The 25,944-nt window shown below is 42.8% G+C and overlaps 1 protein-coding gene across 1 annotated transcript in view; it reads right to left on the minus strand.

Annotated features, from left to right (window-relative positions):
• The window catches only part of LOC135539475 (echinoderm microtubule-associated protein-like 6), a 64,340-nt gene that overhangs the window by 14,727 nt on the left and 23,669 nt on the right, over nt 1-25,944 (minus strand). Inside the window, exons 21-37 of the mRNA XM_064965375.1 lie at nt 25,694-25,835; nt 24,967-25,119; nt 24,711-24,842; nt 24,365-24,453; nt 24,001-24,168; nt 23,522-23,723; nt 21,287-21,413; nt 20,540-20,618; nt 20,179-20,308; nt 17,868-17,966; nt 15,434-15,454; nt 14,470-14,643; nt 14,150-14,358; nt 12,355-12,512; nt 11,336-11,450; nt 10,567-10,755; nt 9,504-9,676 (exon numbers count right to left, since the gene is read on the minus strand). Of these exons, the coding sequence (XP_064821447.1) occupies nt 9,504-9,676; nt 10,567-10,755; nt 11,336-11,450; nt 12,355-12,512; nt 14,150-14,358; nt 14,470-14,643; nt 15,434-15,454; nt 17,868-17,966; nt 20,179-20,308; nt 20,540-20,618; nt 21,287-21,413; nt 23,522-23,723; nt 24,001-24,168; nt 24,365-24,453; nt 24,711-24,842; nt 24,967-25,119; nt 25,694-25,835 (2,360 nt within the window). The remainder of the gene's footprint in view (nt 1-9,503; nt 9,677-10,566; nt 10,756-11,335; nt 11,451-12,354; nt 12,513-14,149; nt 14,359-14,469; nt 14,644-15,433; nt 15,455-17,867; nt 17,967-20,178; nt 20,309-20,539; nt 20,619-21,286; nt 21,414-23,521; nt 23,724-24,000; nt 24,169-24,364; nt 24,454-24,710; nt 24,843-24,966; nt 25,120-25,693; nt 25,836-25,944) is intronic.

The raw sequence follows: 25,944 nt of genomic DNA on the forward strand, positions 1-25,944 counted from the left end.
AGTGCTTGTAAAGGGTTTCTCACTCAATGTTCTCTCTCCTTTGAGCTGCAACCCTCGTCGTTTCCCACCGACCGGTCTAAGATCGCATATATCATCACCCTGCTGTCGGAAAAAGCCCTGGCCTGGGCTACTGCTGTGTGGGATGCCCATAGTTCCTGCTGTGCCAGCTACTCTGCCTTTGCTGAGGAATTCAAACGAGTGTTTCAAGGCCCAAGCAGTGGTTCTGACTCAGCCAAACAGCTCCTGACTCTCCATCAAGGTTGGCGCAGCGTGACGGACTATGCCATCCAGTTCCGCACGGTGGCAGCAGCGAGTGGCTGGAACAACGAGGCGCTCACGGTGTGCTTTCTGAAAGGCCTTTCCGACACTATCCAAGATGAACTGGCCACTCGGGAACCACCGGACAATCTCGAGTCCCTGATCAAGTTGGCCTCACGCATTGACCAGCGTCTGAGAGAGAGAGAACTCAACCGTAGACCTCTAGCTCCTCTCAGTCCCAGCTCCGAGTCCTCACCTTTATCATCACTGGCTCCACCGGAACCCATGCAGATTGGACGCATCTCCCAGGCTGAGAGAGACCGCCGGATGAGGGAGCGACGCTGTCTATATTGCGGCAAACCGGGCCATTTCCGTTCCACGTGTCCCGGGCTCCAGGGAAACGCTCTGTCCCGTACAGACCGGGGGAACTGTAACGGGAAACATAACCTCCTCCCATCCGTCCAACTCCCGTCTGCTCATTCCAGTCACCCTCTCCTGGGACAACCACAAGCTTCACCTTCAAGCCTTGGTAGACTCTGGAGCCGCAGGTAACTTCATGGATGGTGTCTGGGCGAAGGAGAATGGCGTTCCCTCTGAACTTCTAAGTGACCCCATGAGGGTTACTACATTGGATGGAAGCCCTTTGGGATCTGGACTTGTCACTCATGTCACTACCTCCTTGAGACTTTCAGTTTCACAACACCAGGAATTGATGAACTTTCATTTGATCTCCTGTTCCGAGTTCCCTCTCGTCCTTGGATACCCCTGGCTTCACAGCCATAACCCTCACATCGACTGGTCTGTGGGCACTATCAAGCAGTGGGGTCCTACGTGCCAAGCTACTTGTATTTTCCAGAATTCCCCGAGTTCTACTCCCGAGTCTTTAGAATCCATCGACCTGACCCGAGTTCCCGAGTGTTACCATGACCTCAAACTGGTGTTTAGCAAACAGAGGGCCACCATGCTACCACCCCATAGATCTTACGATTGCCCCATCGACCTGTTTCCGGGCACTTGCCCCCCCAGGGGTCGGATCTTTTCCCTATCTTCACCCGAACGAGCTGCTATGGATACCTACATCAAGGACGCTCTGGAAGCAGGCCTCATGCGTCCATCTACCTCCCCGGCGGGAGCAGGGTTTTTCTTTGTGGCCAAGAAAGATGGTGGATTACGTCCTTGCATCGACTACCGGGGACTCAATGACATAACCGTCCGTAACCGTTACCCGCTACCCCTTATGGCCACAGCCTTCGAGCTGCTCCAGGAAGCAGTTGTTTTCACTAAGCTTGACCTGCGGAACGCATACCATCTTGTGCGGATCAGACCTGGTGACGAGTGGAAGACCGCTTTCAACATGCCTACTGGTCACTATGAATACTTGGTGATGCCCTTCGGCCTGACCAACGCCCCAGCGGTGTTCCAAGCGCTCATAAACGATGTGCTTAGGGATATGCTTAACATATTTGTGTTCGTTTACTTGGATGACATCCTCATCTTTTCGAGCTCCCTTCAAGAACATACTAAGCATGTCAGACAAGTACTCAAACGCCTCCTGGACAGCCATCTGTACGTTAAGCCGGAAAAATGTGAATTCCATTCATCCCGAGTACAATTCCTGGGATTTGTAGTGGAACCCGGTCGAATCCAAATGGACCCTAGGAAGGTAGGGGCGGTAGCGGATTGGCCCACCCCCAAATCCGTTAAGGATGTTCAGCGTTTCCTGGGCTTCACAAACTTTTACCGCAAGTTCATCAAGAACTTCAGTTTGGTGGCAGCTCCTCTCTCAGCTTTAACCAAAGGTGGCAATGCAAGGTTTTTTTGGGGAAGAGAAGCTGAGACGGCCTTCCAAGGACTCAAGCAGCGCATCCTCTCTGCTCCCATCCTGATACTACCGACTACGGATGAACCATTTGTGGTGGAGGTAGACGCATCAGAGGTTGGTGTTGGAGCTGTCCTGTCTCAGAGGGGTGAAGACAAGAAGCTTCATCCGTGCACTTTCTTCTCACACCGGCTTACCCCGACTGAGAGGAACTACGATGTGGGGGATCGTGAACTCCTAGCGGTTAAGATGGCATTGAAGGAATGGAGACACTGGCTCGAGGGGCTTCTCACCCGTTTCAAGTGCTTACGGACCACAAGAATCTGGAGTATATCCAGCAGGCGAAGCGATTGAACTCTAGACAAGCTAGATGGTCTCTTTTCTTCAATCGATTCCAGTTTATCCTCACCTATCGGCCCGGGTCGAAGAATCTCAAACCGGATGCCCTGTCCCGAGTCTACGCTCCTGCCATTCGAGATGACACGGACATGCCTGTCCTTCCTGCTGCTAAGATTGTGGCTCCGATCTCGTGGCAAGTTGAGGATACCGTGAGACGTGCTCAAGCTAGCGAACCGGACCCTAAAGGAGGTCCTGCCAATCGGTTGTTTGTCCCCAAGGCAGTGAGGACTCAGGTCCTTCTGTGGGGGCACTCCTCTCGCCTCACCTGTCATCCGGGCGTAGGTCGCACCTTGGAGTTCATCCAGCGTAAGTTCTGGTGGCCTACCATAAGAGAAGACGTTGCCACTTTCGTCAATGCCTGCCCCGTGTGCTGCCAGGGCAAATCTTCTCACCTCCGCCCTCAAGGACTCCTTCACCCTTTACCTGTTCCCCACAGACCCTGGTCCCATATATCATTGGACTTTATTACTGGACTTCCTCCATCCCATGGCAATACTACTATCCTAGTCATAATCGACAGGTTTTCAAAGGCGGCCAGGTTCGTCCCTCTGACTAAGTTACCTTCTGCCAAGGAAACGGCTGAGTTGGTAATTAATCATGTGTTCCGAGTCTTCGGCATTCCTCAAGATGTGGTTTCTGACAGAGGTCCCCAGTTCGCCTCAAGGTTTTGGAAGGCCTTCTGCCAACTCATGGGGGCTTCTGCCAGTCTATCTTCAGGGTACCATCCGGAGTCCAACGGCCAAACAGAGAGGATGAATCAAGAGCTGGAAACCACCCTCCGATGTATGACTCGTGACAACCCGTCCACATGGGCATCCTTTATTGTTTGGGCCGAATACGCGCACAACACCTTGCGGTCCTCCTCCACTGGTATGTCCCCGCACGAGTGTCAGTTTGGCTATGCTCCGCCATTGTTCCCGGACCAGGAGGCAGAAGTCAGAGTGCCTTCAGCCTTGAGATTCGTCAGACGCTGTCGGCTTATGTGGAGGAAGACCCGTCTTAATCTGATGCGTTCCTCACAGAGGTATCAACAACAAGCCAACAGACGTCGCCGTCCCGGGCCTACCCTGCGCCCCGGCCAGAGAGTCTGGCTCTCCACAAGAGACTTACCTCTACGGGTGGAGTCTCGCAAGCTGTCCCAAAAATACATCGGTCCCTTCAAGGTTGCCAGGAGAGTTAACCCAGTTTCTTATCGCCTACACTTACCCAGATCCCTTAAGATTAATCCCACATTTCATGTGTCTTTGTTAAAACCTGTTGTTTTTCTCCCCTTGTCCCGGCAGACAGACCTCCCCTCCGCCTCGTGTCATTGGAGGCCAGCCGGCTTATACCGTCCACCGGATACTGGATTCCCGCCGGGTGCAGCGGTCCTGGCAGTATCTGGTGGACTGGGAAGGCTACGGTCCTGAGGAGCGCTCCTGGGTTCCTGCCAAAGACATCCTGGACCCTGACCTCATTCGTCAGTTCAGGGTCCTCCACCCTGAGAGAGCTGGTAGGAACGTCAGGAGCCGTTCCTAGGGGGGATTCTGTCAGGATTTGGCCAGGGTTGTTCCGGGTTTTGGTCAGTAGATGTCCCCATTGTGCTTTTTGTCCCTATGTTTTTCCCTTGATCCCCATTATTATTTGCACCTGTGTCTCGTTTCCCCTGATTGTATTTAAACCCTTTGTTTCCCTCAGTTCTGTGCTCTGTGTTTGTATGTTAGCACCCTGCCCTAGTGTTCTGTGTGCTCTTGTCGATTCCGGGTGACGTTCTTGTGGTATTCTGTTTTTTGTTTTTGTTTAGTTTTGGTGAGTTTCTTTTGAGTTCTTTTTGTGTTTTACCTACCACCTTTTGGATTTGCCATTTTTGTATTTTAGGATTTTTTTCTTTATTAAATACACCGTCTTAAGTACTGCTGTGTCTGCCTCATCTTCTGGGTTCTGCTGTCTATTCGTGGCTCAGTTGGTTAAGTGACTGTTTCTCACTCCGGAGACCCAGGTTCGAAACCGGGTCCTGACAATTACACTTTGATGGTGAAGTTATTCATTACACTTTGCATGGTGAAGGTATTAATTACACTTTGCATGGCGAAGTTATTAATTACACTTTGCAAACAACTAGTCAGGGGGCTCTAGAGGGTGATGACGTGACAGGTGGCAGCATGGTAGGCACACTTTGTCCTATGAATTAATAACAAAAATGGAGGATTAGCTGAAAGCAAAGCATTCTGGATAATATAGGGAATCTGGAACTATTTATTGATCAGTATTCTGATATGCTTGAAAAAGGAACAGATACATCGAAAAGAAAAAGGGAAGACCTTCCCTCGAGTCCTGCTGGCGAAACAGGAGGAAAGCTGTCATCTAATTTCAAACTTAACATTGGAGGGGGGCGTGTTTATAACTATGTCTCCATAAGATACAGCATTGCCTACAAGCATGAGAGAGCAGTTTTAAAAAACTGGATCTATTTCCTGGGCTCTTGGGTGAGGTTGAGGCCTTAAAAAGAGGAATGGATTAAGTAATAAAATGATGGAAGAAATAAGATATTGAAAACTACCGTGCACTACGGTATGATAATAAATCTATTAAAGCGAATTACTTGATCTAAAGTGCTGAAGTATGAGAAATAATGTTGTTATAATGGGAATAAAGGAGGATGAAAACGAAAACTATCAGTCAACGATGGAAAGAGTCAAGGTGTTCATGAAACGTAATATCAAGATGACGGACGAACAGGTGGAAACAATTGATTTTCGAAGACCTCACGGTTTTGGTAGCAGAGGAGAGGGAAGGCCCCGTCCGATCGTAGCTATGCTAACCCACTACAAAATGAAAATGTCCTTGTTACAAAAGGGTAGGGAATTAAAGAACACCCCATTCTTTAATGAACAATTTCCTCATGAAATAGTGAAGAGACAATGTGCCCTGTACCCCAATTTCAAAAGGCCCCGAGCAGAGAAGCAGAATGTTCGTCCAGTGGTCGATCAATTATATGTAAATAATCAAATGTTCAAGGACTCGAAGATTACAACGTGGCTGTGAGTGTAGCTACCTCCTGTTGAAGTAGTCCCCGATACATATTTGCACCACATTACACAATACAAATATGGATTCATTGTTTTTTTTACAAAAACATTTATTTTGTATGAACAACTTTTTTGTTTTTATTCATGCATTATGGAACCGTGGACTATGTCGACTTAAAATAAGGTTGGATTTATGGTAATGCAGAAAGGGTATGATGAACTTATCCTGTTTCTATAATAGGCTATATGGAACCTTGGACTATATGGACGTAATATCGGGTTTTGATTTCGAGGAAGGTGAGGATGGGTAAGGCTGACCTTTTTTTTCTTTATGATTTTATATGTATTTAATTTGAAGATTGTACATTAGAAATACCAAGGTTGTTCTTGCTGTTGTTTAATATGATATGTCCTAATTGTAGAGGTTGGGTATATTATGACTTAAAAGCTGTTATGGCCCTTGATTGCCGATGTGAATCGGAATGATTTGCTTTTGGCTTTTAGCCAAAATTCTTGCTTGTTTGTAGGTGACCAAATACTTATTTTCCACCATAATTTGCTAATAATTTCATTAAAAATCCTACAATGTGATTTTCCGGATTTTTTTTCTCATTTTGTCTGTCATATTTGAAGTGTACCTATGATGAAAATTACAGGCCTCTCTCATCTTTTTAAGTGGGAGAACTTGCACAATTGGTGGCTGACTAAATACCTTTTTGCCCCACTGTATATGGCAAGACTTGAAAATGGCTGTCTAGTATCAATAACCAATATTACACAATCTAGGTTTACAAAGCTCATAGAGACTTACCCAGAAAGACTCACGGCTGTAATCACTGCCAAAAGTGATTCTAACATGTATTGACTTGAGGGGGTTGAATACTTATCTAATCAAAATATACACTGCTCAAAAAAATAAAGGGAACACTTAAACAACACAATGTAACTCCAAGTCAATCACACTTCTGTGAAATCAAACTGTCCACTTAGGAAGCAACACTGATTAACAATAAATTTCACATGCTGTTGTGCAAATGGAATAGACAACAGGTGGAAATTATAGGCAATTAGCAAGACACCCCCAATAAAGGAGTGGTTCTGCAGGTGGTGACCACAGACCACTTCTCAGTTCCTATGCTTCCTGGCTGATGTTTTGGTCACTTTTGAATGCTGGCGGTGCTTTCACTCTAGTGGTAGCATGATACGGAGTCTACAACCCACACAAGTGGCACAGGTAGTGCAGCTCATCCAGGATGACACATCAATGCGAGCTCTGGCAAGAAGGTTTGCTGTGTCTGTCAGCGTAGTGTCCAGAGCATGGAGGCGCTACCAGGAGACATGCCAGTACATCAGGAGATGTGGAGGAGGCCGTAGGAGGGTAACAACCCAGCTGCAGGACCCCTACCTCCGCCTTTGTGCAAGGAGGAGCAGGAGGAGCACTGCCAGAGCCCTGCAAAATGACCTCCAGCAGGCCACAAATGTGCATGCGTCTGCTCAAACGGTCAGAAACAGACTCCATGAGGGTAGTATGAGGGCCCGACGTCCACAGGTGGGGGTTGTGCTTACAGCCCAACACAGTGCAGGACGTTTGGCATTTGCCAGAGAACACCAAGATTGGTAAATTTGCCACTGGCGCCCTGTGCTCTTCACAGATGAAAGCAGGTTCACACTGAGCACATGTGACAGACGTGACAGAGTATGGAGATGCCGTGGAGAACGTTCTGCTGCCTGAAACATCCTCCAGCATGACCGGTTTGGTGGTGGGTCAGTCATGGTGTGGGGTGGCATTTCTTTGGGGGACATCAAAGTTGGATCAGCCTGTAGTGTGGTTTTCAACTTTAATTTTGAGTGTGACTCCAAATCCAGACCTCCATGGGTTGATAAATTTGATTTCCGTTGATAATTTTTGTGTGATTTTGTTGTCAGCATATTCAACTATGTAAAGAAAAAAGTATTTAATAAGAATATTTCATTCATTCAGATCTGGGATGTGTTATTTTAGTGTTCCCTTTATTTTTTTGAGCAGTGCATTAGTGTTTTATTTTCCATACATTTTTCTTCCACTGACTCTAGAGTATTTTGTGTAGATCGTTGATCAAAAAATTATAATGAAATCCATTTTAATCCCACTTTGTAAGAAAATGTGGAAAAAGTCAAGGGGTGTGAATACTTTCTGAAGGCACTGTATTCATTAGGTTGCACCTCAGTCACGTCATGCCATTGTTATGAACATTCTCAAGCCGCCCCTCTACCGGTGGCGCCATAGGGGTGCCCTATAGTGGTGAAAACCCAGTCATTCTGGAGGGAGGCTAACTACTGTTGTCTAAATTACATTATGGTGCCTGGAAATACAATGACATTGCTAAAGAAGTCAAATATTTAGTAGGAAACAACTATGCCAGCGTCATCATGTAGTCAAATTTACTTTAGACAGTTGTCAATGTTGTCATTAGCTTGCAAGGTTTGTCAAAAATAACTAGCAATGCTAATGTTAGCTAGCTAAAATCCAGTGGCCTCCCATCAATTTTAGCTAGCTAGCTAACATTATACTCCATCTAAAGTCAATCTGGCGACATCAAAATGATGACAAACGTTTTTCCTACTAATTATTTGCTTCCTGTTGAATTTAGTTGTATTTCCAGGCCACTGTAATGCACTTTTGATGAAATCTTCATCTGTGCTCATTGATGATACATTGAGTAGAATGCTCAGTCGGGCATCAGTACAAAACGAATGTTCAAAACAATATTGTGACGAAACATGCAACCCGTGAAAATCTGTAGTATTCAAGGTTTGACATTTTTAAGCGAAACATATGTTTTCATAATACAATTTGCCTCATATAAATCGAACTAAACTGGTGACCAGACAATTACCATCAACAGAGTGACTAGAGAACCAAACTATGGCTTCAGCACAACCTTAACCTGCAACTTTCCAAACTCCATCCCCACAATATTTCGACAAATTGATCAATACTATCATGGTTCAATTTTATTTAAATACAATGAGTGTACAAAACTCTGCTCTTTCCACGATCAGGTGAATCCAGGTGAAAGCTATGATCCCTTACTGATGAAAGCCACTTCAAATCACTGTTGATGAAGGGGAGGAGACAGGTCAAAGTCAGATTTTTAAGCCTTGAGATAATTGAGACATGGATTGTGTATGTGTGAGATTCAGAGGGTGAATGGGAAAGAAAGAAGAAATATTTAAGTGCCTTTGAAAGGGGGATGGTAGTTGCCAGGCACCCTGGTTTGAATGTGTCAAGAACTGCAATGCTGCTGGGTTTTTTCATGCTCAACATTTCAAATCAAATTTTAAAATATTGTCACATGCACTGAATACAAGTGTAGGTAGACCTTACCGTGAAATACTTACTTACAGGCCCTTAAACAACAATGCAGTTCAAGTACTACAGTTAAGGAAATATTGACTAAATAAACTAAAGTAAAAAATGACTTTGCATAGATAATAAACAGCAAGTATCAGCAGTGTAAAATCAAAAGGGGGGTGTCAATGTAAATAGTCCGGGTGGCCATTTGATTAATTGTTCAGCAGTTTTATGGCTTGGAGATAGACCTAGACTTTTGGACCTAGACTTGGCGCTCCAGTATCGCTTGCCGTGCGGTAGCAGAGAGAACAGTCTATGACTTGGGGGACTGGAGTCTTTGACAAGTTTCTCATGTGTATCAAGAATGGTCCACCACCCAAAGGACATCCAGCCAACTTGACAACTGTGGTAAGCATTAGACTCAACATGGGCCAGCATCCCTGTGGAACGCTTTTGAAAACTTGTAGAGTCCATGCCCCAACATTTGAGGCTGTTCTAAGGGCAAAATGGAGCAACTCAATATCAGGAAGCCGTTCCTGATGTTTTGTACACTCAGTGTACATTTCCGGTCTTGTCATAGTTTATTTTTGTTTCGATCCAGATTTTTTTTTAAAGAATAAAATTACTCAAATACAACCCATCTCCTCAACCACCTTGAAATATAAGGGTCCTAAGTTGGGCTCACCGAATGTCTTGGATGGCCACACTCCGATCTCTCTTCTTGCCCCACACTGTTAAGGAGTTGACCAGGAGGATGATAAACTCTCCGTTCTCCATGCCTATGGACACCATCTCTCCATTGGGGCTGTAGGCTGTGCATTTGGCTGGGTGGCCTAAGCTGACTTTGTTTAGAAGTTTCTAGGAGTGAAAGAACAAAAAGACAGTAACAGTACCAAGGAGCAGGACCATGCATAGTCTTTTCTGCTCAAAATGAAAAAAATCAGAACATACTAACATAACATATTTCTGTTGCGATTAATATTTTGATTTTTGTGTTTGTACATGCATACTCACTCATCACAAATTGTAAGCAAACTAGTTACAGTGCCTCTTAAAGACACGATTGTCATAATTGATTATGATTTATCTTCAATGCTCTCAAATAATACCCTTATAATATAGCCTAATATTAATAATGTTCTTACTCATGATGTATGGCAGGCTGGCTAGTGGCTTGTGTGGTTATTTTAGCATATGGTGGTTACAGTAGCTAGAGTCTAGACTATCTGTGTTCAATGCTTTATTTGTAAATCGGGAGGTGGGAGACCTGGGGAGCTCTGTGGTACCAGATAATCTTTTAAATAATAAAGCATTGCATGTGTATCTTCATATTTGCGGGGTGGCATAGAGTAATGTAGAGGCGCTTAAATAAGTTGCAAAAATGGGGACCATTATTTGTAGCCTAAGATCTGGAAAAATGTTTCCCTTTTCTAAATGCATTTCATGCAATTCTACGTCATTTTGGAAAAATATTTTCTAATACCGCACAAATGATCTAAATGACAGCCTTTGACAGTGACAAACTGAGAATCTGAGATCAATAAAAATCCATCAATAGCCTACAGTGCAGGACAGACAAACATACGGGGGTAGGGGTGTGGGGGTGGCGAACTTGACAAGGGGCGGTGGATTCAGAACAACAATGGCAAACACAGGGTTAACATTACTCCCCACACCAACACACCGCTGCATCAAACATGCATTTCAGGCCTAAAAGGCAAAAACTGTTCTCCATCCGTCTCACTCACCTTATCTGCCAGGTCCCATATGCGGATGGTGCCGTCATCGCTGGCAGAAATGAACATGTCTTTTGAGGGGTGAGTAGCTAGTCCCCAGATTCGCCCCTGTGTGTGTCCGTTGATCATGGTGTTGGAGGCGGCATTCTTTTCGCCCACCTCAATGATCTCACCATCTTTAGTTCCCACAAGGATTTTACCCTGGATGAAAAAGGTGAAATAAAAAAAGAAACGTGGGGTTATTCCTTGAATGAACGGGGTATTATAGTATTTCTCAATTTACAGTACAATCAATCATGATAATACCTACAGATACTCAGTATAAACTATATTAAAGAGAATAGTAATGTTAGAGTGCATATAATAAATGTATGCTAGCATGTTCCAGTGTACATATTTTTCTGTGCACAATATTTTTGTAAAAAGCCTTCCCAAAGCACATTAGGGAAACAAAAGCAACTCTTCTTCAGAATTGGTCATTGATCCCTAGCCCCTACTTCATTGCTACATTTCCACCCAGCCAATTAGAAGTCAAGATTAAGCTATTACCATCTAATATCTATCCAATTCTCTACGGGACAAATCCTAATGAAATCGAATTTTCAATTAGTCTCCCGTTGACATTGCATTACAAAGTGAAAATTAGACAAGTGGAAGTTAGGATTCACCCCTATATGAGTGTCTATAGTCATAGTCAGATTATAGGGGTCCAGTTCAGCAATCAAGTATCACAAAGCAGACATTGATAGTTCGTATAAGTGGGAAGAACACAGGACCCTACCTTCCCCCGGCACACGGACCGAACATTCTCCACTGTCTGCCCAGTCTCCAGCTGGAACGCCCTACAGCGCTTCATCTCCTGGTCCCACAACTTAACTGCTCCACCCTCCTTAGTCCTGTTAAGAACACAGACAAATCAAATCAAATTTACTGTGTGTGAGTTTATGTCATGTACTGTATGCTATATGTTGTGTTATGTTCTTCCTGTTGTCATGTTGTTGTTCAGTTGTCACTCGGGGATTAATACAATTGATAATTGCCCCTTTGGGTGGAGTAAAGTATGTTGAATTGAATTAATTTGAATGGAAGAATCAAATGTTTCGTCATTTAAATATTGAAAAAAATCTAGCTACAGACTGAAGCCATATGGGCCAGAGTCTTGGAAACAAACGGTGTCTGAAACCAATGGCTGTTGGTTGTATGAATAGATAAGAAACAATATCAGAAATAAATGAAACATTGAACAAAAATGGATAAGTTCTGATATGGTGGCGACGTGTGTCTGAGCAAGTGTGATGTCGTTAATGTTTGTCGAGTTTTATGTACGCTTTTTCTTTAGTCGTCTTTTGCTGTTTTGACTGTTGTGCAATAAGTCCTTCCCGAGTCATGTCGAGTCTGGTGGATCTATGCATGTCTAAATGTTTCAATCTTTTAAAAAAAGGAATTCATTTGAATAGAACGACCACACGCACACACAGCTTTAAAAAAAACAACATATGTTACTGTTTTCCTTTTACATTGCATCACACTTCATGATCACACTACTTCTTGCTTTATGCATGGTTTTAGATCATGTTTTTAGATGAGTGAAGAAAAGCAAATTAACCTGATCTCCTTTATTTGTGTATGCATCATCAATCGCTGCACTGCACTTTTTTAACAATCAATTTAACTTTAAACAATACAGTGTAAAAAATCAAATGTTTTATTTTATATCCTGTATCAGGTAACCCATGTCTCGCTCACATGTTATGTAAACTGTGAGCAACCATCAGGAAAGTTAAAAGTCAGAGTACTCACGGCCTCTCCTTCCCTCCAGTCACGATGAGGCCATCCCTAAGTGTGGTGTACATGGTGAAAACAGGCCCCGTATGTGCTTTGGCCACCACCCGTACCAGAAAGTGCTCTCGCCACACATACACATCACCATTTATGGCACCGGTAAAGGTGAGGTTATTCTGTCAGAACAATGACAAAACTCTGATTAAAAGGTACCGTCTTTGAGCAGAAACAAACATCACTTATTTTGGTATACAGCTGAGGGGCGGGGCTAAGGATATGTAACTCCTCTCAAATACAAAGACAGCGCTTTTGAAGCAAAGACCTATAGTCCATGACATCCACAAGACAAAGCAGACCTTCAATAATATTCATGGGTTGCACCTCCGTCACTCTGTCGCGTCATGCCATTATTATGACCGTTCTAAAGAGACACCCGCTATAGTGGTGCCCAAAAGTGGACTGATGCCCAGTCATTCTGAATGGGGACTAATGACGCTTCATCTAAATTACACAATAGTGGCCTGGAAATATGATGACGTTGCTAAAGTAGGCAAAAATTTTGTAGGAAACAACTTTGCCGTAATTATGATGTCATCAAATCTACTTTAGCACAAACCTGTTTTTACGATTTCTGGTATATCAAAGTCAATCAAACCCAGCAAGTTTTTGGACCCGTTAAGTAGTTTTTACCTGAATTGGAATACTATTGGAAATGAATGTGGAATCTGGGAGTAATATGTCCAGTGCATTCGGAAAGTATTCAGACCCCTTGACTTTTAACACATTTTGTGGAGAATGTGCAAAGCTGTCATCAAGGTAAAGGGTGGCTACTTTGAATAATCTCAAATATAAAATATATTTTGATTTGTTTAACAATTTTTTGGTTACTGCATGATTTCATATGTGTTATTTCATAGTTTTGATGTCTTCACTATTATTCTACAATGTAGAAAATAGTAAAAATAAAGAAAACCCTGGACTTTTGACTGGTAATGTACATGTTTGTGAGAGATTTTGATGGGTTTTTAAGCAATTGATCTGCTGACTATAAACATTTATACAAACTTCACCAATCTGAGGTAAAAAGGATGTGTAATTCCCACCAATTCGATGTGGTCAAAAAGTGAGCTTGTGTAATGTAGTAACACATACTATCCACATCAAGGAAAGGAAAGTAGCATCATATAAATTAATATTATCATCATCATATATTAATATAGCAAAATAATTACATATTTTAATTTAGGATGATAGTATATGAAGCAAAATATATATATTTTTTTACAATAAACACATTTCACTGGTTTAACCATTTAGAGTAAAAAAAATGCTATTGTGCACAATTGAACCAAGCACTCTAGAAAGACATCCCATAGTGACTGTGCAGCAGCCGTTCATTCGCCGTCCCTGTATTTAGAGAGATGACAATGCCATTAGCTAGCAAAGTTAGCCAAAAATAGCTAGGAATGCTAACGTTACCTAACAAAAATCCGGTGCTCTTCCCTCAATGTTAGCTAGATAGCTGAAGTTATACTGAATCTGGCGACATCACAATGATGACAAAAGGATTTTCCTACTAATTATTTGCCTCTTTTTGAAATGTCATCGTGTTTCCAAGCCACTATAATGCACTTTAGACTAAATATTCATCATTGAGAATGCATTGAACCTTCAGTCAGGCAACAGTCCTCAAGAGAACGTTCAAAACTATAATTGTGACGAAACGTGCAACCCAGCATGAATTGTTCATATTCTTCACCATAATTTGATAATCAATATATTAGCCATGTACAAATAGAAAGGTGGTACTCACAGCACCGAAAGCCACAGACAACATGGTCTGCATCCTGCCGTCTTCCACTGCACCAATCACTCCTTTCTTGTACATGAGGGAACCTCCCACTAGGGTCCAGAACTTGATATGCTTGATTCCCACCGACACAAACTGGGTGTCCGAGTCAGGCCTGAACTCCACCACAAAGATCCTGTCAGCATGGCGGCCCTTACTGGTCACTTTGGTGCCTATGGAATAGAAAAACATGGATTAAAGTTGTTAGACCCAATAGAGTTTAATTCGTCCCATCCATCCATCTATTCATCTTCTTTAAAAATCAAATAGAGTTGCCTTGTTACCTTCCTGCCAGCGCCAGACGGTGATGGTGTGCTCAGGCTCCACCCCTACCGACAGCAGCAGCTTGCCCGTGGCACTGAAGTTGACGTAGCCCACCCCCTTTGCGTGCGAACACCGTAATACAGACAGCGTCTGTTTGCTCATTGCGTCCCACACGTGGATGGAGGGGGCGAGGCCTGCAGGCAAAAAGCAGTCCCGCAGCTTTACAATGACCTTGAGTACTCAAAGCACCACGCCTCAAGAGGTCACATCTCAGTCACAACACAGGGTTTGAGGGTCAAGGAGGAGGATGGGAAGGGTGGACATGTTGAGGACAATCCAGTCGTACAAGGTTACTTTATAACGGGTCACGTCTAATTCACTAAGGGTCGGTCCCGGTCTGGCATCTACATGCATAAACTGGTACTAGTACAAGGGGCAATATTGGTAAGTGACTTACCATATACAGTACAGTACAAGAACCATTAGTGGTTTGCTTAACTACTTTGGCATGCTCACAAGAAGGGCTAAGCAAGGATTCATTCATAGTAAGACTTCATTCATCAATTAATAATCACTGACACTGGCAGGTTGACAAGCTACAATACAGTACTCAAGTCAATACTCACCACCAATTTCCAAATCTACACAAAAAGCAGTAAATTATACCACAGAGTTTTGAAAAAAAGATTAGAATTTTTCTTCTGCAAGTCAAAAACATCAACTATAAATAAAACATTTTGGGATGGGTTATGCTTTCAATGGACATGCCAGATTTGTGTTAGTTACACTTAAATAAACAGGATGATGTTCATTAGAGCAAGCAAAAGAAAGTGCTTTAAAACATTTGGAAATTAGGGTTTCTTACTGGAAAATTTCAGACCCTCCCTGTTTCAGTGCGTTTTCTTCCATTTGGTGCTTAATGAACATGACCCGGAATTGAAATCAAAGTAAATAAGACATGAAGAATAAATGCCACCATCTTACCTGGCAGGTCGGTGACATCACCTGTTATGGAGTGGACAATGGTGAAATGAGGAAGCGTCAAAAGTAACAAGAGCAATGGGTAAGGATGACATTTGGCATGAAAGTGACCACTTCAAATGCTCTGCGTGGCACAGATGTAAAAAAATAAATATGTGACAGCATTATTGTGCATCAAGAATCGCCCTGAAACACACATTCAATCCTGGGCTCTCAAGGACACACAGCTAAAGGTTTTGAACTTATTGTAAACTGAGAAGTATTGAAAACTGCTTGACATTAGTGCCCCTTATTTGCATATCAATATATACAGTTGAAGTCTGAAGTTTACATACACTTAGGTTGGAGTCATTAAAACTCGTTTTTCAACCACTCCACAGATTTCTTGTTAACAAACTATAGTTTTGACAAGTCGATTAGGACATCTACTTTGTGCATGACAAGTCATTTTTCCAACAATTGTTTACAGACAGATTATTGAATTTATAATTCACTGTATCACAATTCCAGTTTACATACACTAAGTTGACGGTGCCTTTAAACAGCTTGAAAAATTCCAGAAAATTATGTCATGGCTTTAGAAGCTTCTGATAGGCTAATTTCCAAAATTTTAGTCAATTGGAGTTGTACCTGTGGATGCATTTCAAGCCCTACCTTCAAACTTAGTGCCTCTTTGCTTGCATTATGGGAAAATCAAAAGAAATTAGACAAAATAATTGTAGACCTCCACAAGTCTGGTTTATCCTTGGGAGCAATTTCCAAATGCCTGAAGGTAGCACGTTCATCTGTACAAACAATAATATGCAAGTATATACATCATGGGACCACGCAGCCATCATACCACTCAGGAGGGAGACGCGTTCTGTCTCCTAGAGATTAATGTACTTTGGTGCGAAAAGTGATAATCAATCCCAGAACAACAGCAAAGGACCTTGTGAAGATGCTGGAGGAAACAGGTACAAAACTATCTATATCCACAGTAAAACGAGTCCTATAACGACATAACCTGAAAGACCGTTCAGCAAGGAAGAAGCAACTGCTCTGAAACCACCATAAAAAAGCCAGACTACGGTTTGCAACTGCACATGGGGACAAAGATCGTACTTTTCTGAGAAATGTCCTCTGGTCTGATGAAACAAAAATAGAACTGTTTGGCCATACTGACCATTGTTATTCTTGGAGGAAAAATGGGGAAGCTTGCAAGCCGAAGAACACCATCCCAACCGTGAAGCACGGGGGTGACAGCATCCTGTTGTGGGGGTGCTTTGCTGCAGGAGGGACTGGTGCACTTCACAAAATAGATGGCATCATGAGGGGAGGAAAATTATGTAGATATATTGAAGCAACATCTCAAGACATCAGTCAGGAATTTAAAGCTTGGTCGCAAATGGGTCTTCCAAATGGACAATGACCCCAAGCATACTTCCAAAGTTGTGGTAAAATGGCTTAAGGACACCATAGTCAAGGTATTGGAGTGGCCATCACAAAGCCCTGACCTCAATCCCATAGAAAACTTGTGGACAGAACTGAAAAAGTGTGTGCAAGCAAGGAGTCCTACAAACCTGACTCAGTTACACCAGCTCTGTCAGGATGAATGAGACAAAATTCATCCAACTTACTGTGGGAAGTTTGATGAAGGCTCCCCAAAATGTTTGAACAAGGTTAAACAATTTAAAGGCAATGCTACCAAATACTAATTAAGTGTATGTAAACTTCTGACCCACTGGGAATGTGATGAAAGAAATAAAAGCTGAAATAAATAATTTATCTCTACTATTATTCTGACATTTTACATTCTTAAAATAAAGTGGTGATCCTAACTGACCTAAGACAGGGAATTTTTACTAGAATTAAATGTCAGGAAAAGTGAAAAACTGAGTTTAAATGTAGTTGGCTAAGGTGTATGGAAACTTCTGACTTCAACTGGATATATATTTTAATGTTTTATTTCATCTTTACTTAACTCGGCAAGTCAGTTAAGAACAAATTCTTATTTACAATGATTGCCTACTCCAGCCAAACCCTAACCCGGACGACGTTGGGCCAATTGTCCGTCGCCGTTTGGGACTCACAATCACGGCCGGTTGTGATACAGCCTGGAATTGAACCAGGGTCTGTAGTAACACACTAGCACTGAGATGCAGTGCCTTAGACCGCTGCACCACTCAGGAGCCCAAAAGAGGGTGCTTAGTATGTCCTCTGAAGAGCAAGAGTAAAAACACAATTGAAGACACACACTAATGCCAATTAAAAGCCCTTTGAGCAAAATTTGCATTCACTCTTTGACCCAAAGTATCTTCCACATAAGTCTGATACAATGTAGCAAAAAAAGAAAGAACTGTGCTCACAAAACAACACCAGTGGCGATAAAACAAAGCCAAACCGTATGTGGATGGTTTCAGTGAAAGTCATGAGAATAGAGTGGGTTCCCACTTACCAATCTGTCCTGTGGCAATGATGTTTAGATACTTTGGGTGTTGATTGACAGTGAGACACAGAATGTCATCTGTGTGCTCGAGGTAAAAGCTCTGAGTCCCTGTGAGGAGAGATACAGTATGGAACTTTAATATCAGTCCCAGCACATTTCAGGAGTTTTTCTATACTTTTAAATTACTAAATTTCCCCCCAACTTATATACAGTTATGTGCAGAAAGAAAGGTTGTCATAAAATAAAATATGTACATACCGCCTTACAGGTTGTGACAATTTTCACTAGAATAGTCAATAGTTCAGCAAACAGTTAGTTGTGTCCACATTCTGAATATGAGTGTTATACCTTTTCGTTTTTAGAGGGTCCTGGGTTTGTATAGCCCATGACTTATTTATATATAAATATATATTAAGTGTTCACATTTGTGTTATAGCATAGCACAATAGCATTAAGAAATACAGTGCCTTGCGAAAGTATTCGGCCCCCTTGAACTTTGCGACCTTTTGAGACATTTCAGGCTTCAAACATAAAGATATAAAACTGTATTTTTTTGTGAAGAATCAACAACAAGTGGGACACAATCATGAAGTGGAACGACATTTATTGGATATTTTAAACTTTTTTAACAAATCAAAAACTGAAAAATTGGGCGTGCAAAATTATTCAGCCCCTTAAGTTAATACTTTGTAGTGCCACCTTTTGCTGCGATTACAGCTGTAAGTCGTTTGGGGTATGTCTCTATCAGTTTTACACATCGAGAGATTGAAATTTTTCCCATTCCTCCTTGCAAAACAGCTCGAGCTCAGTGAGGTTGGATGGAGAGCATTTGTGAACAGCAGTTTTCAGTTCTTTCCACAGATTCTCGATTGGATTCAGGTCTGGACTTTGACTTGGCCTTTCTAACACCTGGATATGTTTATTTTTGAACCATTCCACTGTAGATTTTGCTTTATGTTTTGGATCATTGTCTTGTTGGAAGACAAATCTCCGTCCCAGTCTCAGGTCTTTTGCAGACTCCATCAGGTTTTCTTCCAGAATGGTCCTGTATTTGGCTCCATCCATCTTCCCATCAATTTTAACCATCTTCCCTGTCCCTGCTGAAGAAAATCAGGCCCAAACCATGATGCTGCCACCACCATGTTTGACAGTGGGTACGGTGTGTTCAGGGTGATGAGCTGTGTTGCTTTTACGCCAAACATAACGTTTTACATTGTTGCCAAAAAGTTCAATTTGTTTCATCTGACCAGAGCACCTTCTTCCACATGTTTGGTGTGTCTCCCAGGTGGCTTGTGGCAAACTTTAAACAACACTTTTTATGGATATCTTTAAGAAATTGCTTTCTTCTTGCCACTCTTCCATAAAGGCCAGATTTGTGCAATACACGACTGATTGTTGTCCTATGGAAAGAGTCTCCCACCTCAGCTTTAGATATCTGCAGTTCATCCAGAGTGATCATGGGCCTCTTGGCTGCATCTCTGATCAGTCTTTTCCTTGTATGAGCTGAAAGTTTAGAGGGACGGCCAGGTCTTGGTAGATTTGCAGTGGTCTGATACTCCTTCCATTTCAATATTATCGCTTGCACAGTGCTCCTTGGGATGTTTAAAGCTTGGGAAATCATTTTGTATCCAAATCCAGCTTTAAACTTCTTCACAACAGTATCTCGGACCTGCCTGGTGTGTTCCTTGTTCTTCATGATGCTCTCTGCGCTTTTAACGGACCTCTGAGACTATCACAGTGCAGGTGCATTTATACAGAGACTTGATTACACACAGGTGGATTATATTTATCATCATTAGTCATTTAGGTCAACATTGGATCATTCGCAAGGCACTGTATAGTCATAACGAATGCAGGCGTCCTGTTAGGATGCCTATAAGAAGCACCAGACCCCAATACCCTTTTCACACTATCATGCCAACATGAACCAAAGTGTGCTGCACATTTTCCTTTCCAGATCAGTTTCAGGAGCACTGACTCTGGATAAGAGCATCTGCTAAATGACCAAAATGTAAACTATGGTGAAGGTGTAACCAGGCCAGCACAGTATAGCTTGGGTTGGCTCAGGTCAGTAGTGTGTTCAGTGTTCCTGTGCTCAAACACGCAGGGACGGACTGGGACCAGAAATCTGCCATGGCATTTCTAACAGGCCGGCCCCCATACCAACCCATTTTTTGCCTTGAGGCCCCCATTATTAGCCAGATACTGATAAGTCTGTGTGAAACCCCCAATAAGACAGGCCAAACTGGGCTAAAGATGGACCAGCCCATCTGGCATTTGCCATAACTGCCCTATGGCCAGTCCATCTCTTCATACACACCAGCAGAGAGGTTCTGGATGACCACTGCTGCGGCAGTGTGGAAGATGATGTCGGCGCCATCGTTGAGGTAATGCAGGTTGTTTCGACAATCAAAACCCCGATATCCAAACACATGTTCCAAGGCCAGCTCCTGAAAAGCACACCCAAATGAGAAAAAGCAACAGGAACTTGTTTTTTCCCCCGAACATAAATATTTAAAATGCTAAATACTGGACAAGCTGATGTTTCCCATCAAATGTTTTGTATGAACATTATAGACCTGAACAGCCATTCCTTTGGCAACATCTCTCGGCCCACCAGACCCTGCCTGGCTATTTAACTATGCAACCTCCCCTTTTAAAAATGGATCCATCTCACGAACCTCAACAAGTTTTTTCTTCTTGGCTAAGTTGTTCTTCAGCAGTTTCTCTGGTAAGGGGGCAGCTCTACTGACAGGAGGCCTGCACAGAAGAAATGATATCATGGCGAATTGACATGATTGATATGAACCATTCGAGAAGCTTTTATAGTGCCTAATTGCACAGTACTTTGCTTGTACGTGTCTTACCTGACTTCACTCTCGCCATTATAGACCTACTGTGTCTTTATGATGTGCTGTTTGTTTCTTTGTTTTTACTGATTTGAAGTTTGTTTGTGTTTGTAGCACTTTGTGTTTTTGAAAAGTGTTACAAATAAAATGTATTGTGATTATTTTTATTATTATTATTATTATTAGAGCAGAGCAGTATGGAAGGTCCAAAAACAACTAGCCACAGGATGTAGATCTGAAAGGATTTTCAGAGGCATAGGTAACTTGAATGGTAGTAGCTCTGCCTTGCCTCCCGATAGGTGGAATTACGACGAATGTTCTCCTAATATTACGGGGCGACCTAACTTTTCTGCGCACATAATGATAACCAGATTACAATAAACCATCTTGTCTGCGTTATTTTTCATGACAAGAACATTACTTCATGGGACAGATGTCATATTTTGGTTATCTGGTCAGATAATCTGATTATTTTCTGGCTGCTTCAAACACGTTATCAAAACCTTCTTACAATAGCAGTATACAAACTGACCATGCCATTCTAAAATACATCATTCATTTTTGTTGGCCAGACGGTACCTTTCCTCCACGAGCACTTCTTTCTCTCGCTGGTGAGGCTTTGTGCCAACCATGGCCCGGATGCTGACAGCATAGATCTTGGTGATGTAATCGGTACCCTTCTCTCGTGCAACATCACTGTCATACCCTACAGAGAGAAACAATAATGTAAATTCCTTGTGCCTGAACAATACAACCATGTATAAACACATACATACAATCATAAACCAGAGACAACCACAACCAAACTGAATTTAGCCAGCTACATTCCAAGCATACCATGTGAGCGCAAGACCAAGTGAGCGCAAGACGTGTGATTGCAAGACATGCAAGCACAAGACCAAGCCAAACTACAGTGATTAAGCAAGACAGCGGGAAGGATCATTGGTATAGACCAATAATCATCTAACAGCTTGTACACAAAGCTCATCCTTCAAAAACTGGACAATATCTTACAGAACAGTACATATCCCTTTCACCCAAAATGCTGTCATAGCAGCCTCAGCCTGACTAGGGGAAGGAGACTTCTTCAAAAGAGGCTCAGGATGAACCGATACAGGGACTCTTCCATTCCAACCGTCATTAGGCTATGCAATGGGTAATCTAATTGAACTCTTGACTAGTTGATAGAAGTGTACAGTAAATATGTGTTGCACTTTCATATGCATTTTATAGTGTTTATTCTGTGTTTTTATGTATATGTCTTTTTAAGCACATGACCAAATGAATTCTCCCTTGGTGGGATAATAAAGTTGATCGAATCCATCTGTTATAATATCCACCCGGCACAGCCAGAAGAGGATTGGCCACCCACATTTACATTTACATTTAAGTCATTTGGCAGACGCTCTTATCCAGAGCGACTTACAAATTGGTGAGTTCACCTTATGACATCCAGTGGAACAGCCACTTTACAATAGTGCATCTAAATCATTTAAGGGGGGGGTGAGAAGGATTACTTTATCCTATCCTAGGTATTCCTTAAAGAGGTGGGGTTTCAGGTGTCTCCGGAAGGTGGTGATTGACTCCGCTGTCCTGGCGTCATGAGGGAGTTTGTTCCACCATTGGGGGCCAGAGCAGTGAACAGTTTTGACTGGGCTGAGCGGGAACTGTACTTCCTCAGTGGTAGGGAGGCGAGCAGGCCAGAGGTGGATGAACGCAGTGCCCTTGTTTGGGTGTAGGGCCTGATCAGAGCCTGGAGGTACTGCGGTGCCGTTCCCCTCACAGCTCCGTAGGCAAGCACCATGGTCTTGTAGCGGATGCGAGCTTCAACTGGAAGCCAGTGGAGAGAGCGGAGGAGCGGGGTGACGTGAGAGAACTTGGGAAGGTTGAACACCAGACGGGCTGCGGCGTTCTGGATGAGTTGTAGGGGTTTAATGGCACAGGCAGGGAGCCCAGCCAACAGCGAGTTGCAGTAATCCAGACGGGAGATGACAAGTGCCTGGATTAGGACCTGCGCCGCTTCCTGTGTGAGGCAGGGTCGTACTCTGCGGATGTTGTAGAGCATAAACCTACAGGAACGGGCCACCGCCTTGATGTTAGTTGAGAACAACAGGGTGTTGTCCAGGATCACGCCAAGGTTCTTAGCGCTCTGGGAGGAGGACACAATGGAGTTGTCAACCGTGATGGCGAGATCATGGAACGGGCAGTCCTTCCCCGGGAGGAGCCTGGTTCCTTTTTATGTTTCATCCTAGGTTCCTGCCTTTCTAGGGAGTTTTTCCTAGCCACCGTGCGTCTACACCTGCATTGCTTGCTGTTTGGGGTTTTAGGCTGGGTTTCTGTACAGCACTTTGAGATATCAGCTGATGTAAGAAGGGCTTTATAAATGAATTTGACTTGAATCCAGGGGTCTCCAACAGGTCGATCGCAAGCTACCAATTGGATATCACAAAATTGGGGAGAAAAAGGGGGTAAAAAAATAAATAAATCAAAGAAAAAAAGAATATGTAGAATCACAGGAAATTTCCTTTAAAACTGCAACCTTTTCTCTCAGCTACGTGGCAAAATGTGTAGAATAGCAGAAAATTAGCAATAAAATGCATTTCTTTTTTACCTCAGCTCCATGGAGACATTTGTATAATTGCAGGAAATTGGCTTAACATTTTTTTATGTTTCTCTACACCACCAAGATGGGGGCCTCTAAATATATTCCAAAAAATTAATCTGCGCCGACTGCGCCCCCTGCTATACCCCTTGCCACACCCCCTGCCACACCCACTACCTAAGACCCCTTTTAATCCAGAAAAAAAACGATACCTCCATCCTCCTCCGCATCGTCGTCAGACTCCTCGCTATCCACCGCCTTGCTCTCCTTATGTCCCGACAACTCGCGGGCCCAAATCATGAGCGCAGAGTCAGCGCCCCCCACCGACAGCAGCATGGTGTCATCATTGGACCATCGGACATTGGTCACATTGGCACTGTGCCCCACATACTTCTTAAACTTGGCAAACTGGCCCTGAAACAAAAGAGTGGTTCGTTTCAGTGCAGTCAACACCTGGGCCGTGTTCATTCGGCACGAAAGTGAAGAAAAATTCTCAACAGAATGAAACTGGGAGGTACTACGTTGAATTTTGTCCCATAGCAAACGCTTGTTTTTGTTCTCCGTTTCAAAACATTTGCTACAGTGTGCTCTAATGAACAGAACCCTGCTAATGTAATGGCATTGAGATTGTTGAGAATGTGTGCAATAAAATGGAGCATTGTATTTCTACGTCAGACTTGTATTCACTCACCTTGGAAGGATAACCAAACAGCTTTAGGAAGCCAAAGTCATCCCCAGTGGCCAGCAATTTCCGGTCTTTGGTGAGAGAGGCAGCATTTACAAAACTGAGTGTGGGCCAGACCCCCTCGCAGGTGGGTCCCAACACTGAGGTCCAGGTGGCCCATTCCACCTTTTCAAACTAGAAACATGCAACACAGACAGACAGACAGACACAAACAGGCATGCACGCACGATGCTTCTGAAAAAGGGTTTTACATGTACATATAATCTTTCACCTCTGACACATCTGTGCGAAAGACGCTATATAATTTTGATGCGTGATTTCATCAATAGGAGCCCATGACAAAATCAAGGAACATATAATGTGTTTTAACCTCCGCAATATTGATAGTTTGTTTCCTTCCTCTTGGGGCTTCGAAGAATAGTTGTTCTTTGGTACCAGTGTTGACTTGAAGCAATTTCCCTGTATTCAGGATTAAAAACAATAATAGCTCTTGAAAAAAGTATAAATATGACTCTTAGGGCTGAATCATAAGATAAATGTGCATGTAAGGGAAGAAGGGTGGACAGCAACTAGAATCATCAATGACTAAATTATTAATTTGTCTGAATTTGCTGCCATAAACTATACAAGAACATATACAACAGTGTGCGCAGTGGGTATTTATTGATACGACCTTCAAAGCCAAGTGTATAGGCATTTTTTTTCCTTTCAATTACCACGGGTATCCCAGTCAATGTGGGTGATGTAGCTGGAAGCTCCTTTACAGATGCCCACTCTCTTGCTGGTCAGCACATTGTAAATGTCCACAAAAGTGTCATGAGAAGCCACCGCAAGGTATTTTCCAGCATCTGGAGGGGGATATGGCAGAGTGAAAACTGTAGTGTTAACCGACCTTGGTCACATACAACTTTGTTTGCAAAAACAACAGGCTCAAATATATTTTGTCAATAAATGACCACATCCTGGAATTACCTTGGCAGAACCTGATATCCGAGATGATCTCTTTGCGGTGATGGAAGGTCACCATGTCCTCCAAGGTGTCGGCATTCACCACCAGGAAACTGCCATCGTTCAGACCCACGGCTAAGGCTTTCCCATCAGGAGAAAAGGCACAGCATCTACCACCTCAAATAAAATAAAAACATAGCTATGATCCTGGTTTCAGCCACAGAAACCGATTTGAAACATGCATGGAGGTAGAAAGAAAGATTGCAGATACTCTCATAATGCTGTATTCTGGGAGGATTATTTTGAGGATACTTGCTTTTATATTTCATTTCGGGGGACAGTGGTTGTCTTTTTAAATGCTGCATTTTGAGTACATTGAAATGTATCATTGTAAAGCCCTATTATTTTAAATGTCATGCATTGCAGATCTTTTGACCTAACGAAGATCCTTGTGGATTGAAATGTTTTCAATAGAGATGGTAATTGGGAGGATATTCAGTGTGTGGGCCTTTATGTTCTTTTCAAGTATTCTTCATGAGCCCAGCACCTAAGTTTTTAAAATATTTTATAAAGGTTTCATTGAAAAACAATTACTGGTACATCTGTAATACATATATACAGTAGAAACGTTTGTGGTCATACGCACATTATGACCACAGACGTTTCTATATATGTATTACAGATGTACCAGTAATTGTTTTTCAATGAAACCTTTATAAAATATTTAACAAGACAAAATTATAGCAGGTACCTTTTTTAAGTTTGCGGACAGCTACCATGCGATGGTTGGAGGAGAGTTCCCAGATTCGGAGCGTTTTGTCATCACTTACAGTGGCACATATGGGAAGCAGAGGGTGAGCAGCCAAACCCCACACCTCACCCTCCATGTGACCCTAAACGCACCCACACGTAATAGTCAAACCATTTGTTAGGATTTTTAAGACAGTGAAAATCTGCGTAAATTCTGATCTTATGTCTAGCTGTTACATCCACCCCCTCTGC

This window comes from Oncorhynchus masou, chromosome 5 (assembly GCF_036934945.1).
Source record: "Oncorhynchus masou masou isolate Uvic2021 chromosome 5, UVic_Omas_1.1, whole genome shotgun sequence".
Lineage (NCBI taxonomy): Eukaryota > Metazoa > Chordata > Actinopteri > Salmoniformes > Salmonidae > Oncorhynchus > Oncorhynchus masou.